General features: G+C 35.5%; 1 protein-coding gene across 1 annotated transcript in view; it reads right to left on the minus strand.

The window, feature by feature from the left end:
• Window positions 1-1,533: 1,533 nt before the first annotated feature.
• The window catches only part of LOC109700344 (glutamate formimidoyltransferase), a 60,354-nt gene continuing 49,678 nt past the window's right edge, over window positions 1,534-12,209 (minus strand). Inside the window, 2 exon segments of the mRNA XM_074071344.1 lie at window positions 1,534-9,526; window positions 10,243-10,356. Coding sequence (XP_073927445.1) covers window positions 10,289-10,356 — 68 coding nt within the window. The 3' untranslated portion in view covers window positions 1,534-9,526; window positions 10,243-10,288.

Genomic DNA, 12,209 nt, shown 5'->3' on the forward strand with positions numbered 1-12,209 from the left:
TACAGAAACCCTTAAAATAATAGCAATAGAAGGAAACAATTTACAATACACACAGACTATTTATAAAATAATTGGGTGTATGTATTTTCTTAAACAGTAAAACATTGTAACCATCTTAATTAAAATTAGGAACTTAGAATATGCCCAGTGTCTTTATTATTAGTTACCACTGTCTCCATGTAGGGGGAAAAATAAACTAACTGGCATAAACACTGGAAAAATATATGAAACTATGTTTTTTTCTATTGGTAATATAAATGTGTGCCCTGAAAGCCCATCAAAAATTCAAGTTTCAAACAGAAACAACAAAAAACTCTTAGAGTTACAAAAATTAGAAAGGTAGCTGGATATAAAATAAATATCTAAATATCAATATCTTTTCCCCACTTCTCCTAGAAATGCAAAATGGGAAAATATTATATTTATAGTAACATCAAGCAACAATATACTGAGAATAAATTTTGCAAGGAAGACGTAAGACCTGCATAAGGAGAACAATAATAAGGGCTGATAAGGGAGAAAGCATATCAATATTCTCGGTTGAGAATACTTAATTTCAATTATCAATTATATGAATGTAATATATTCTGATTAGATTTTCATTAAGATTTTTGTTTTTTAGAAGATGAGAAGAAGATTAGATAATTTTATATTAAAACACTTTTGAAGAAGTATGCGAAAAGTTAAAACTTCTGTATCACATAAACCACTTAGAAGACAATAGAGAAACAATGGATATAGAAAGAAATAATTGTATCAGGGATGATAAACAAATGGATGAATCTGTAATAAACAAAGAGACCACAATCTGATTAAAAACATGAAAATCTAATAAATGGGCAAGGATATGCATGAATAGGCAATTTTTAAGTAAGTACAATTTTTCAACAAACACATTCTTTAAACAAATCCAAATTGTCAACCACCAAATTCAGTTATAGTCTGGAAAAATGCAAATTAAAGTAACAGTAAAATTTTACTTTGTACCTTATAAAGTGGTGAAAATTAAAGAGAATTATACATAATTCCTATTGCTGCAGAGACATGGGGAAGAGATACTTTCATATATTGCTAAGTATAAAAGCTATGTATTTTGAAAATAATATGGCAACTTCTATAAAAATTTAAAGCACATAAAATAGTCTTTAAGCCTGCAATCTCAACTTCTCAGAATCCATTTTGTAGAAACAATAACAACACCAGTAAGTGAAGATATGTGTGATAATGTTTATTGAGCAATTATTTATAGAAGAAAATGGGAACAAAGTGGCTAAGTAAATTATTGTCCATTCATAACATGGAATATGAAGTAGCCATTAAAATGAATAAATAGAAACTATGCATATCAAATAATTTGTAAGGATTTCCATGAAACTTATAAAAATCATGTTTGATATTCATATACATGGATATATGTGTGTGTGTATGTGTAATTGTATTACAATAGAGGGAAAAAAGATACATATCATTTGTTAATATAGGTTACTGGTATAAGGAAGGAAGAAGGAGAAAAATGGAGTGTAGAACCTAGCAAAAAAAGAAAGAGAGAAATAAGATTTTACTATTATAATGTGAAATATGATTCAATTACATATTTGTATAAAGTTATAAACTAGTATGTGTGCATATAATTTAAATAGGAAAATGTAAACATCAACTATTGGATTGTGATTGAAAAAACATGCAACTGAATTCAGGCCCAGGGGAAAGACACTGCCATAAAGCACTACAAGTTAGTCACCATGGTAACTTGCAAAGTATTTTTGCAGAGCTGTTCTCACAGCTCCCACATGTACAATCAAAACAAATATGCTAAACACTAAAATTTAAAGAGAATTGGTCATTTTATGTGTTGTATTAACACATTTAATAGTGTCGTTGTACATAATGTGAAATTTGTTATATCCATATAATATTATGCAGTCAAGGCCATGTATTTTTGTTTACTTCGATGACTGTGGTTTCCAGAGGACTAATAGTACAAAGAAAAATTTCTGATGTTACAGCACAGTGATGAAAGACTACAAGCTAGTGTAATGTGCTTCTTTTCAAATATGTATATTATCTATATGTACGCCTATACCAGTGTGCTTGTCCATGCCCTATGATACAGTATCTCCTACATTTGAATATGCCATTACCTTCTAAAAGTTATGTCACTTATGAGTTAATTCCCATAATTAGTTGTGGTACCCCTTTAAAAGGTAATGGTATATAAATAGACAATGGGGGAAGTTTTCCACTATGAATTTTGCTTTTATCCTCCATTTAATTTTATGTGTTAAGAGTTTTTATGGTGATTTTTTTAAGGAAAACCCTAAAAATGGTGGGAAGTATAGCTTTGGGAAAATTATAACTTTTTCTATCATATATGATGAATCAAATTTCACAAATACCTGAGATATGAAGTCCCAAAGCAATTGTGCGACAAGGTCTCTCAAAATAGTAGGGCTTTCAGTAAATTTAGAAGTAATTGATACTAGATTTTAGAGCATATTGAGAATTATTTTTCATCAGAGATCTCATTTCTACCAAATCTGGTGTTTGCTTTAAAAGTCACTGCCTCATCCTTCAAGCCTTCTCTGAGTCCCTCCTCTTACATTCCATTGGTACTCACTGTTAGTACTATCATATGATATGATATGATATAGTTAATATAACATAATATAATATAATAGGTTTGTATATTCTTCCCTCTGTTTGGCTATAAATTCTGTCAGGGCCAAAACAAGGCTTGGTCATTTCTCTGTGTGTGGTGCCTAACTACACATATGCCTACCCACTACCCACTTAAGGATGCTCACTTCTCAATTCTGTGCTCCTGCCCCTGTTAATGCATTCTTTAAAATTCTCATTCTTCTCATGAATTTGCTTCCTGTGAACCCAACTGTATTTCTTCTGGTGATTTATTTCCCTATAATCCCTTTATGCCCCATATAGAGATTTCTCTTTCCCTCCTATACCCATCAGTGCTTCTCTAATTCCTCCATAGCTGCATACTTTGTATCCAAAGCAATTTACTGAACAGAAATCAGAGGGACTTTTTTTAACTTCCAAATATTTTAGTACTTTGCATAAATAACGAAACCATCAATATTGGCTAAATTAAGGAACACATCTTTGTTTCCTCTAGAGTTCTCATTGTACTATCAAGTACGTTAGTAAATTCATAACTTTTGATTTGTATTTAATGGGATGAGTTGGGGAGCAAGCACACAAAAATGATAGTCTCACTGCTTCTGGAATCACACAGAATCACACTGGGCCTGCAAAGACCCTGGGGAGGGGATTGTCCCTGTGAGGACCCAGGTACCTTCCTCCTGTCAAAGGCATCTCTTGATGCTGATTGCCACTGTTGCACACACAGCCTGACATCTCTAACTGCCTGCAGGTATCTCCATATCCAAAGTTCCCTTCGAAACATAATGAGACACTTGGACAGGAAATGATATGCGAGGTTAAGAAATAATAATAAAGTAGGTGAGGATAACGGATAATAATCCAAGGATAATTCTTGCATAGTCATCAATAGAAATTCCCTGAGCATGAGTTTCAAAGTGGGTCAGAATAAAACCAAATGAAAGAAATCTAAAATGTATATTAATATTCATTATCAAGTAAAAAGTCACAATAAAGACACCAAAAACAAATTGGGGAACAAGGAGGAGATGAAAGTATTTTGAAGTTTTGTGCAGACACTTTGCTTTTGTTACTCTTTACCATTAAACCTTAACTATTTTTTTAAAAGCTAGTCAGGATTTGATCAAAAAGACAATTTGAAAATCTAAGTTATTTTTTGATATAGGCATTTTCATTAAAAAAATAGTCCAGTATCACAATCAACTTAGCACACATGAAGGGAAGATCCAAACTACTATTAGACGGATGTCCCCACCCCCCAACACCATGAACACGTGGCATTGAAATCAAGAACTCACAACCAGTTGGGCCAAGACCAAAGATCAGCTGTAATGTGAATCTGCTAAAGAAGTCAAGAAAACTCCTGTGTTACATCACATGTTAGTTTCTTTCCAGACCTGTTATTTTAACAGATACTCGTTATATGCATACTTCACTTCATTATCATTTTTTCCTCTACAAGGTTAGCTCAAAATGTGAAACCAAAACTTTATAGAAATGAGTGACATAAAGAATTTTATGTTGCATTTTTAAATAACCCAGATAAAGATCACTTTTCCACACACTGATGTTCAAAAGACTCAGGATCTCAGTTGTTCTGCCATGTTTTAGACAGAAATAAATATTCTAAATTTCATCACTGAAAAATTTTATGATTATGGATGAATAGGAATGGATATTAATCTTATTAATATTACATATTTCAGGACAGACATGGAAAAATTGAGAGCAAGCAAATTTTAAATGCCCTTTAGAGGGACTGTGTGATTTTCATTCATTGTAGTAGGCTAGCTATATATTTGTGAAGAAGAACCAGTATTCCTAACAAAGTACGAAAAAGCTTAAAAATGAAAAGTATTATGGACTGAGCAAATATTTCTCAACTAGGGGGAGAAAGGAGTCAGAGATCATGCAAATCAGTGGTTCAGACTCCAAACTTACCAGATAACAATAGTGTTTCGACTCCTCTATGGTGGAAAACCTCACATCATTTAGTGACTCCAACCAGAGGCTGTGATCATTTGTTATTCTGACTTTCCAAGCACACAAATCAGTGTTTCTCATTCAACTAAAAACACTATCTGTCACATTTTGAAGATATTCTAATAATTGACTCATGCTGTCACTGTCCTATCAGATAATTCTACATACTTAGAAAGACATCTAATGTCACATTTTGAGTGGTAGACCGCTCAAAACCATGTGGGCCTGAGCAAGTCACTTAACTTTAGTTGAGTATCAGTGTCCTTATTAGAGAAAAGGAAATAATAAATTTTAACCTGGGCCAAACACGATGGTTTACACCTATAATCCTAGCTTCTTCTTGAGAGGTGGAGATCAGGAGAATCATGGTTCAAGGCCAATCAGGGCAAAAAAAAGGTTCCTGAAATCCCCATCTCTATCAGTGCTTGGTCATGGGTGGTGCACACCTATCATCCCAGCTATTCAGGAAAGGACAAATGGAAAGACCGTGGCCCAGGCTGGCCTGGACATAAGGGTGAGACTGTATCTCAAAGTGGTTGGCTCTGTGTCAAGTGGTAGAACACCTAGCAAACATGAGGTCCTGAGTTCAAACACCAGTACCACAAAAAAAAATTTTTTTAACATGAACTCCTAAAAAAATGTCTAACCCAATGCTTGTCATACAAAGGACTCCAAAAAAGGTAGCTGGTAAAATTATTTTTCCAGTGTGGTATTTAAAAGAGAATAAGGAATCCGTTGACTGAGTAGTCTTGTAAGTTGTTTTTTGGCCACTTCTGCCAGGCCAAAAAATGACAGCTGAATACAAGATGGCTTGAGGAAGGGTTTTGCCTGGCTTATTTCAGCTTCCAGGCTGCCATGCCTTTTTTCAATACAACATAACATTGGTCTTTGATCTTGTCCATGCTCAAAGGGCATCTCATCAATGAGGCATTTTCTGACCTGACAGAAATGTCCTCCTTATCTGCTTCATATTTCTACATGTTACTTAGCATCATCTGAAGACATTTCTACTCACCTGTTTATTTGCCTCTCTTACCACTAGAAAACAAGCTCCTGGAAGGCAAAGGCTTTTTCTTGTTCACAGCTCTCTCTCAGAACACTGCCCAGCACACAGTAGATTCTCAATAAAAATTTATTAAATAAAAAATTTCTCAAAAGAATAAACTGCTTCCTACCAGTTAATGATCTGAAAACATCAGAAGACTGGCACCTCTACCAAATCCCCTGAAGGATCTCCTTCAAGGAAAGGGACCCTCTTGTGTTGACTTTCAGATTGAAAATGACAAAAGTGAGTTTGGGAAATGCTTATCCCTCTGATCTATCTCTAAGCCATTTCATTCATCATATTTCTTTCACTTGTTTGGTAAGAGCCATCTCTCCTAGTTTCAAGTAGTTCTTAGGAAAAAGCACCATATTTATATAATTTTCTACCACCACTACCTCTTTGATATCTCATAAATGCTGAGGGATGATGCTTTTTAAAAAATAGGTATCCCTCTTAATTTTGGCCTTGAAGACTACCTTCTCATTCTATAAATGGCACTCATCAGGTTGAGAGATGTCAGAGGTTTGTGTTTCTAAAAAGATATAAAAAACGTGCAAATGTGATTATGATTTAAAATTTTTAAACTCAATTTTTTTTACTTTCTTATTACTTTAAAATCTTGTATAACTATTTCATAGTGACAATAAAAACAATGAATAATACCAGGATAATTCAGGAAAAAGCAGAATTTTACCTGAATTACCTAGAAAAGTTGCTTCAACTTGCTATTTCCAAAGTATCATTAAATAATGAACTTAAAAATATTCATAGTTACCCACATATGCACATTCAATGAGCTTACTTGAACTGAAGCTATTTCTCTAGCAAACAGTACCATAATTGGGTTAAAATATGTAAACTGTATTTATAACACTCACAAATTGTACACTACTTAAAATTGACTTTATTGGATTGCAATTAAGAGACCATTGAACTGGATGTTGAGTGCACTTAGTTTTAACCTTAAATAATCAGCTCTAGGTCATTTGCTTCTTCAAATTGATGTCCACATTTTAATGGCTAATTGAAGATTTCGAGTCATATACTCATAGTTGATTAAATGAGATTGACACAGCCCTTGCTGCAAAAGTCTGGATCAATGGCAAAGTTATTCATATTACAAAATTTGCTCATGCAGTGGGTTCCTTTCGTTATGTACTAAAAAAAAAAAAAAGTTCCAGTCAACCTACAGCAAAAGGCCCTTCCTGGTTCAAAAAACAAGTGGACATGTAAATGCCTAACTCTTTTTAGAGTAAACTACATTAAACTGTAGGACCATATGCCATAAGCTCTCATTGACCAATTCTAAACTGTGAAGTCTAAATGTTAGCAGCAATGCTCTTTCTTTTGGAACTTCTGAAGGAACTGACCACCAAATAGTCCAGAAAAGAAAGTAGAACATAAAAGAACCCCACATTTTGTATTACCAAACAGTAGATCACAACCATAATTTTAGCTACAGAACATTATTGACATGTAGTATCTATGCTCATAAGCTTTACAATCATTTCTAATGAGAAATATAATATTGAAAAATTATAAAGATATACTTTGAGGTTCATTTTCAGTCTATGCTCATTAGCAATAATGAAGACTAAATCTTAAGTAGAAACAAATTTCAATATGCAGGATGAATGAGTCAATTTATACTGCAGGTGAAATTCCATGAGAAAAACACTTATTCTAAGTAGAAAGCTACATATTACACTGTCTGGATAGGAATACCTGAAATTTCATGCTCTTGAGTGCCTTGGTTCTTTTTTATATTTACAAAAAAAATCCCATACTCAAAATGCTATTTTAAAATCAAAGAAATCTGTTCTGAATCTCATTTTACTATTTAATAGAGCAGCTGAAAAATGACTTAAAGATGTGGCCATATGGTGTGAAAATCCAGAATCAAGGAAAGAATGAGATACTGTAAACACGTAAAAAGCAATAAAAGGAGACAACTCTGAGCTCAGTTAATGAAAAGCTGATGATGGAGGCTGTCTTTTATTGATTACATTTGAGGACACTGACTCACTGGTGTTTTCCAAAACATGAATTCTGCATCTCAAGTGTTTAAGAGATTCAGCTTAGTCTCTTTCCCTCAGCCTGGAATTGTTTGCACAGAAAGGCTCCATTGAATAAATTACTGAGGCTTCTATCACAGCTCAATTAACTGAATGAAGCAGGGAGAGAAAAGCTCCAATCTGGTAGCCACATAACACAGCATAATTTTTGCTTAAAGAGTTTACAAGTAGATCATGGGGCATTTAAAAGACAGCTGAATTTCAGAGTTAAAATAACAGGAAAAGGCATGAGGAGTTCAAAGTAACACTTCGCCCCATCTGATGTCTCCATTCTGAGATATCAGACTCCTCCATAGGAAGTTAGGTGTCTGTCTTTATGAGGCATTCTGGTGTCTCCACTCCTTTTCCCTGGCCTCACACATAAAACAAGCCAAACTTTCTATTTCTTGGAAGTTACAAACAGTTCTTTCCCTTAACTGTACCTCATAAATGTAACTCAACTTCATGTAACAAAACTCAAATCAGTTGATAAATGATTAAATCATCAATCTCCAAGAGAAAGAGTTGTCTAGTTGTACTTCAACTCCAGGGCTCTGAACTCAGTTATTTTTACATTAATTTATTCAACAAAGATTTTCTGAGGCCAGGCATTGGAATTACCAGGTAGAATAAAACAGTCTCTGTTCCCAAAGAGCTCACAGTCTAGTGGGGAAAACACCCTTGCAAACAAAATTTGTAATAAATGAGTGAAATACCCCAGCCAAGATATGTAGTTTTCAGAGAGGGCCTCCAAACTGGGGAGCTGCTGAGTGATAGTGTACCAGTATCCTCAGAGCAATATTTGATTTCATAAGAAACATGTGGATGCTTTCAAGGCATTTGGAGACATTTCCGTCGCTTCCTTGAAAATGCAGTGTGACCCTCCCCACCAGCCTCTTTTCTCTTTTCCAGCACATGGGAGGAAGAGAGAGATCAGAGGGGGACTTCTCTGAGGGTGATTTATAGAACAAGGAACTTAGACTCTCTCTTGGCTCTCCCAAACCACTTGGTGACAGGACAACAATAAAGGAGGAATAATGCTAACAACCTGACTGTCACCCTCCACCATACATGATCCCACAGTCAAATAGTCAGTAGCTGTGGAAGCTGGGAAAAAAAACCACAAGTAAAATGCTGAAAGCCTCACATCATACCAATAGCATTCTCTTACGAACAGATGACATACTCATCGGTAGCAAGTGCTGAAAACACAAGGAATGACTGGAAGATAGGAGGGGTGGTCTGTGAGCAAACCTTGTAGAAGGAAAGAGATTTGGGACAGCTGAGAGGAAATTTTGACACACCACCCTCCACAATCATTAGGCCTCCTTTTGGTCAAAAGTTCCCTCCTGCCTGGGGAATTTGGCCTCATTCCAACAGCAGTACCCTCATGAGCTACGCTGAAAATAAAACAAAGGATGCATTCATCACAGTTTTCAACAACTGGTTTCTTTTCTAAGTTTGAAAGAAAAACTTGGCAATCACAAAGCTAAGTTTTTTATTTTTTATATATTTTCTTCTTAGCGTCAAAATAAACTGGAAAATAAAAAAATAGCCCAATGGTAAGAAAAGGAAAATACACAAAACCCTTGAGAGCTCAGTGGGCCACACACGGCCATTCGACTGACAGCAGATCATGGAGTGCATCACTCTCAAGTTCTCCAATCCAAAAAGCCGCTGCCTTCTGCTCCTGTAAGATGTGGCTACTTAGGGAAACTCGAATAGGCTCCCAGTGTTAACTATGCTGAATATTTACTTTAATCAAAGTGACATTTCCCAGATGGTGTCATCCAGAAAGCCTCATCTAAAATGAGAAGTATAAGAGAATTCAGTTGGACATTCCAGAGAAAATTGAATACAGGTGTTACTCCATTTTAAGATGATGTGGTTTACAAAAATACAAAACTATGAAACAGATGCATTTATGGCATGAACATCCATCCCCATGGGTATCTGGCACCTGGATATGTATCAGGAAAGCCTTATGAAGTTATATGAATGACGACATTGCTACATATCAACTGCACAATCCTAACACTCCTGGGTGTTAATTCTGAGCCTCAATATTTTGTAGTTCCCAGACCCGCCCTCTGCATAGCCAAAGGAAAGGTGAGAAAGTGTTTGAAGCAAGGAGCTGCTCTAAAGTGCTTCTGAAAATTATTAACCCATAGGAACTAATTCACCAAATACACACATTGAGTCCCTATGCTGTAATAGACAGTTTCCTCCATGCAAGTTAAATTATGATGATGACATTCAATTAAATAAAATTGATTTGTGGTATGAAAGAAAGGATAGGCATGATGGAACCTATCATGATGGTCTTAGGAGACTTTTCAAAGAAAATGATATCAACATTGCTTCAGAAACTAGAAAGGAATTGGTAGACTCACAGACTGCAGAAAGGACAGTTCTACACAGAAAATGGTCCCACAATTTACAGGAGGTTTGAGATCAAAGGAGTTATTGAACTTCCCCAAACCTTGGCTTTTGCATCTGCAAAGTGGCAATAATACTGACCTCAGAGATGCATTGTAGGGACTAAGATAATGCAGTTCTCAAGAGCTCAGCATATGTTCAGCACATCAGACCCTGGTTCTGTGAAGCCAAATCTTCTACAATTCTGAGCACCATCTGTAAGAAAAATAATGGAAAAATAAGTTTGTATGTGAATTTAGAATGAATAAACGAGTCATGACAAATTATGTGCTTTTTAAAAATAAATGTTATCATTACTATAAATGCTAGGAAAACAACACACTTTTATCAATTATCTGTATAATACTTTTCTACATATATTTTGTGGCTACATACTCTTTGATCACCTATTCAAATGACAATGGTTTGCTATTTTGTCATTTATCATTTTAAAGAGAATGTAAAGCTAATTTATCCTTTCTCCCAGAATTGTTGATTATAACATGCTTTTAACTGTAAATGTTTGAAAAACAACTTTCCCAATGTTTAACTTCCTGCCTGAATGTACTTATTCTTTGTGGTTCTACCAAAGACATTTGCAAAAAACAGGAATTTTGATCAATTCTGTTTCTTACGATTATCATGGAGAAAGGGATAATCTGAAGTATTTGTAACTGTGTATTCTTCATCAACACATGGATTCCTGCAGCACGGAGCTTCAGTTTTGGATGGGGATCACTAAGAACGGTGTCCTTTGCTTACAATTTTATGCTTCCATAACTGCTAAGATTTTCCATAGACTAGGTCCTTGCACCATACCTTTTCTACCTGATTTTTCTTCTACTTCCTACCTATTTCTTATGCCTTCATCATGACCCCCCAGGCTCTGCTTTGGGCATCAGAACCCTTTGTGCCAAGAAGTATTCGTAGAAGCCACTCCTATACTGGAATATCTGGCAAGAACTTAACTACACGTGGAAGTGACTATAAACCACATAACAATATCCTACTAAATCCTAATTATCAGCTCGACCTGCACTTTATCTAGGTTCAAAATTGTCCATAGCCACTCCCAGAACCATAACTTGTGGGGCTCAGTGAAAAATGAAAATGTTAGTCCACTTCTTTAAAGTGTTCACAATTGCATGATGGTAATGACAGAGGGATGAACTAAGCCCAGGACTATGTGCACAGGTTGCAAACCCATGAAGCTGACCCTGGCTGCTCCAATACCACCTGTCATGAGACAAAGTAAATTAAAGTAGAGGTGAGAAGACACAGCAGTTTCAACAAATCGTTCCTAGAATATCTTTCTTTTGCAAATTTTACAAAGTTATACGATCATGTGAGCACACTACTGTGGCCTATGAAGTCGTTACCAAGACCTTAAAAGGTCTTCATGCAAGTAATGGCAACATATAGCCTATGTGTCATTAGCATAATGGTAAATCTGATTCTCCTGAAATATAATAGGTGTTCAATAAACACTTGGTGATGAAGTTTTATCCTCAGGGACTTTACAGTCTACCTAGCAAAATAAAGAAGAAAAGATCAATAAAACCCTGCCACAACTCAATATATCAAAGCACAAAACTGTAATTGCATAAAATGTGGGGAGGTGAATTTAAAGAAAAAGAAATGACCAAGTAACTGCATGGTACCCAGCCAAGAATTCTGGAGTGTTGGCTGCATAATCCAAACTCATGCTGGTCTTAGCTACACTGTTGGCCCCACCTGGTGGTCATTTTTTCTTCCTAGTTTAAATACTGATGGGGACCTCTGAGTCCTAGGGCTGACCTGGCCCTTTCAGGATAGTGGAAGTGATTCAGGATTCTCCCAATTAGGTGTACCAAGTTTACAGTTCAACTCAGGGAGATTCAGCTGGGAGATATCCGGGGCTATGGGATTCTTCTTCACTTTCCCACTTGAGGAGTCATGGTTGTGCCTAGCAGCACAGAACACACAGGAAACACTGACAGTACAGGGAGGAAGTTACAAAATTAGAAGCTGACAGACCTTCCAGGTATTGGAAGGAATAAATAAGCAAAACACAGAATACAATGATTGTA

The sequence above is a fragment of the Castor canadensis genome, chromosome 4, assembly GCF_047511655.1.
Source record: "Castor canadensis chromosome 4, mCasCan1.hap1v2, whole genome shotgun sequence".
Lineage (NCBI taxonomy): Eukaryota > Metazoa > Chordata > Mammalia > Rodentia > Castoridae > Castor > Castor canadensis.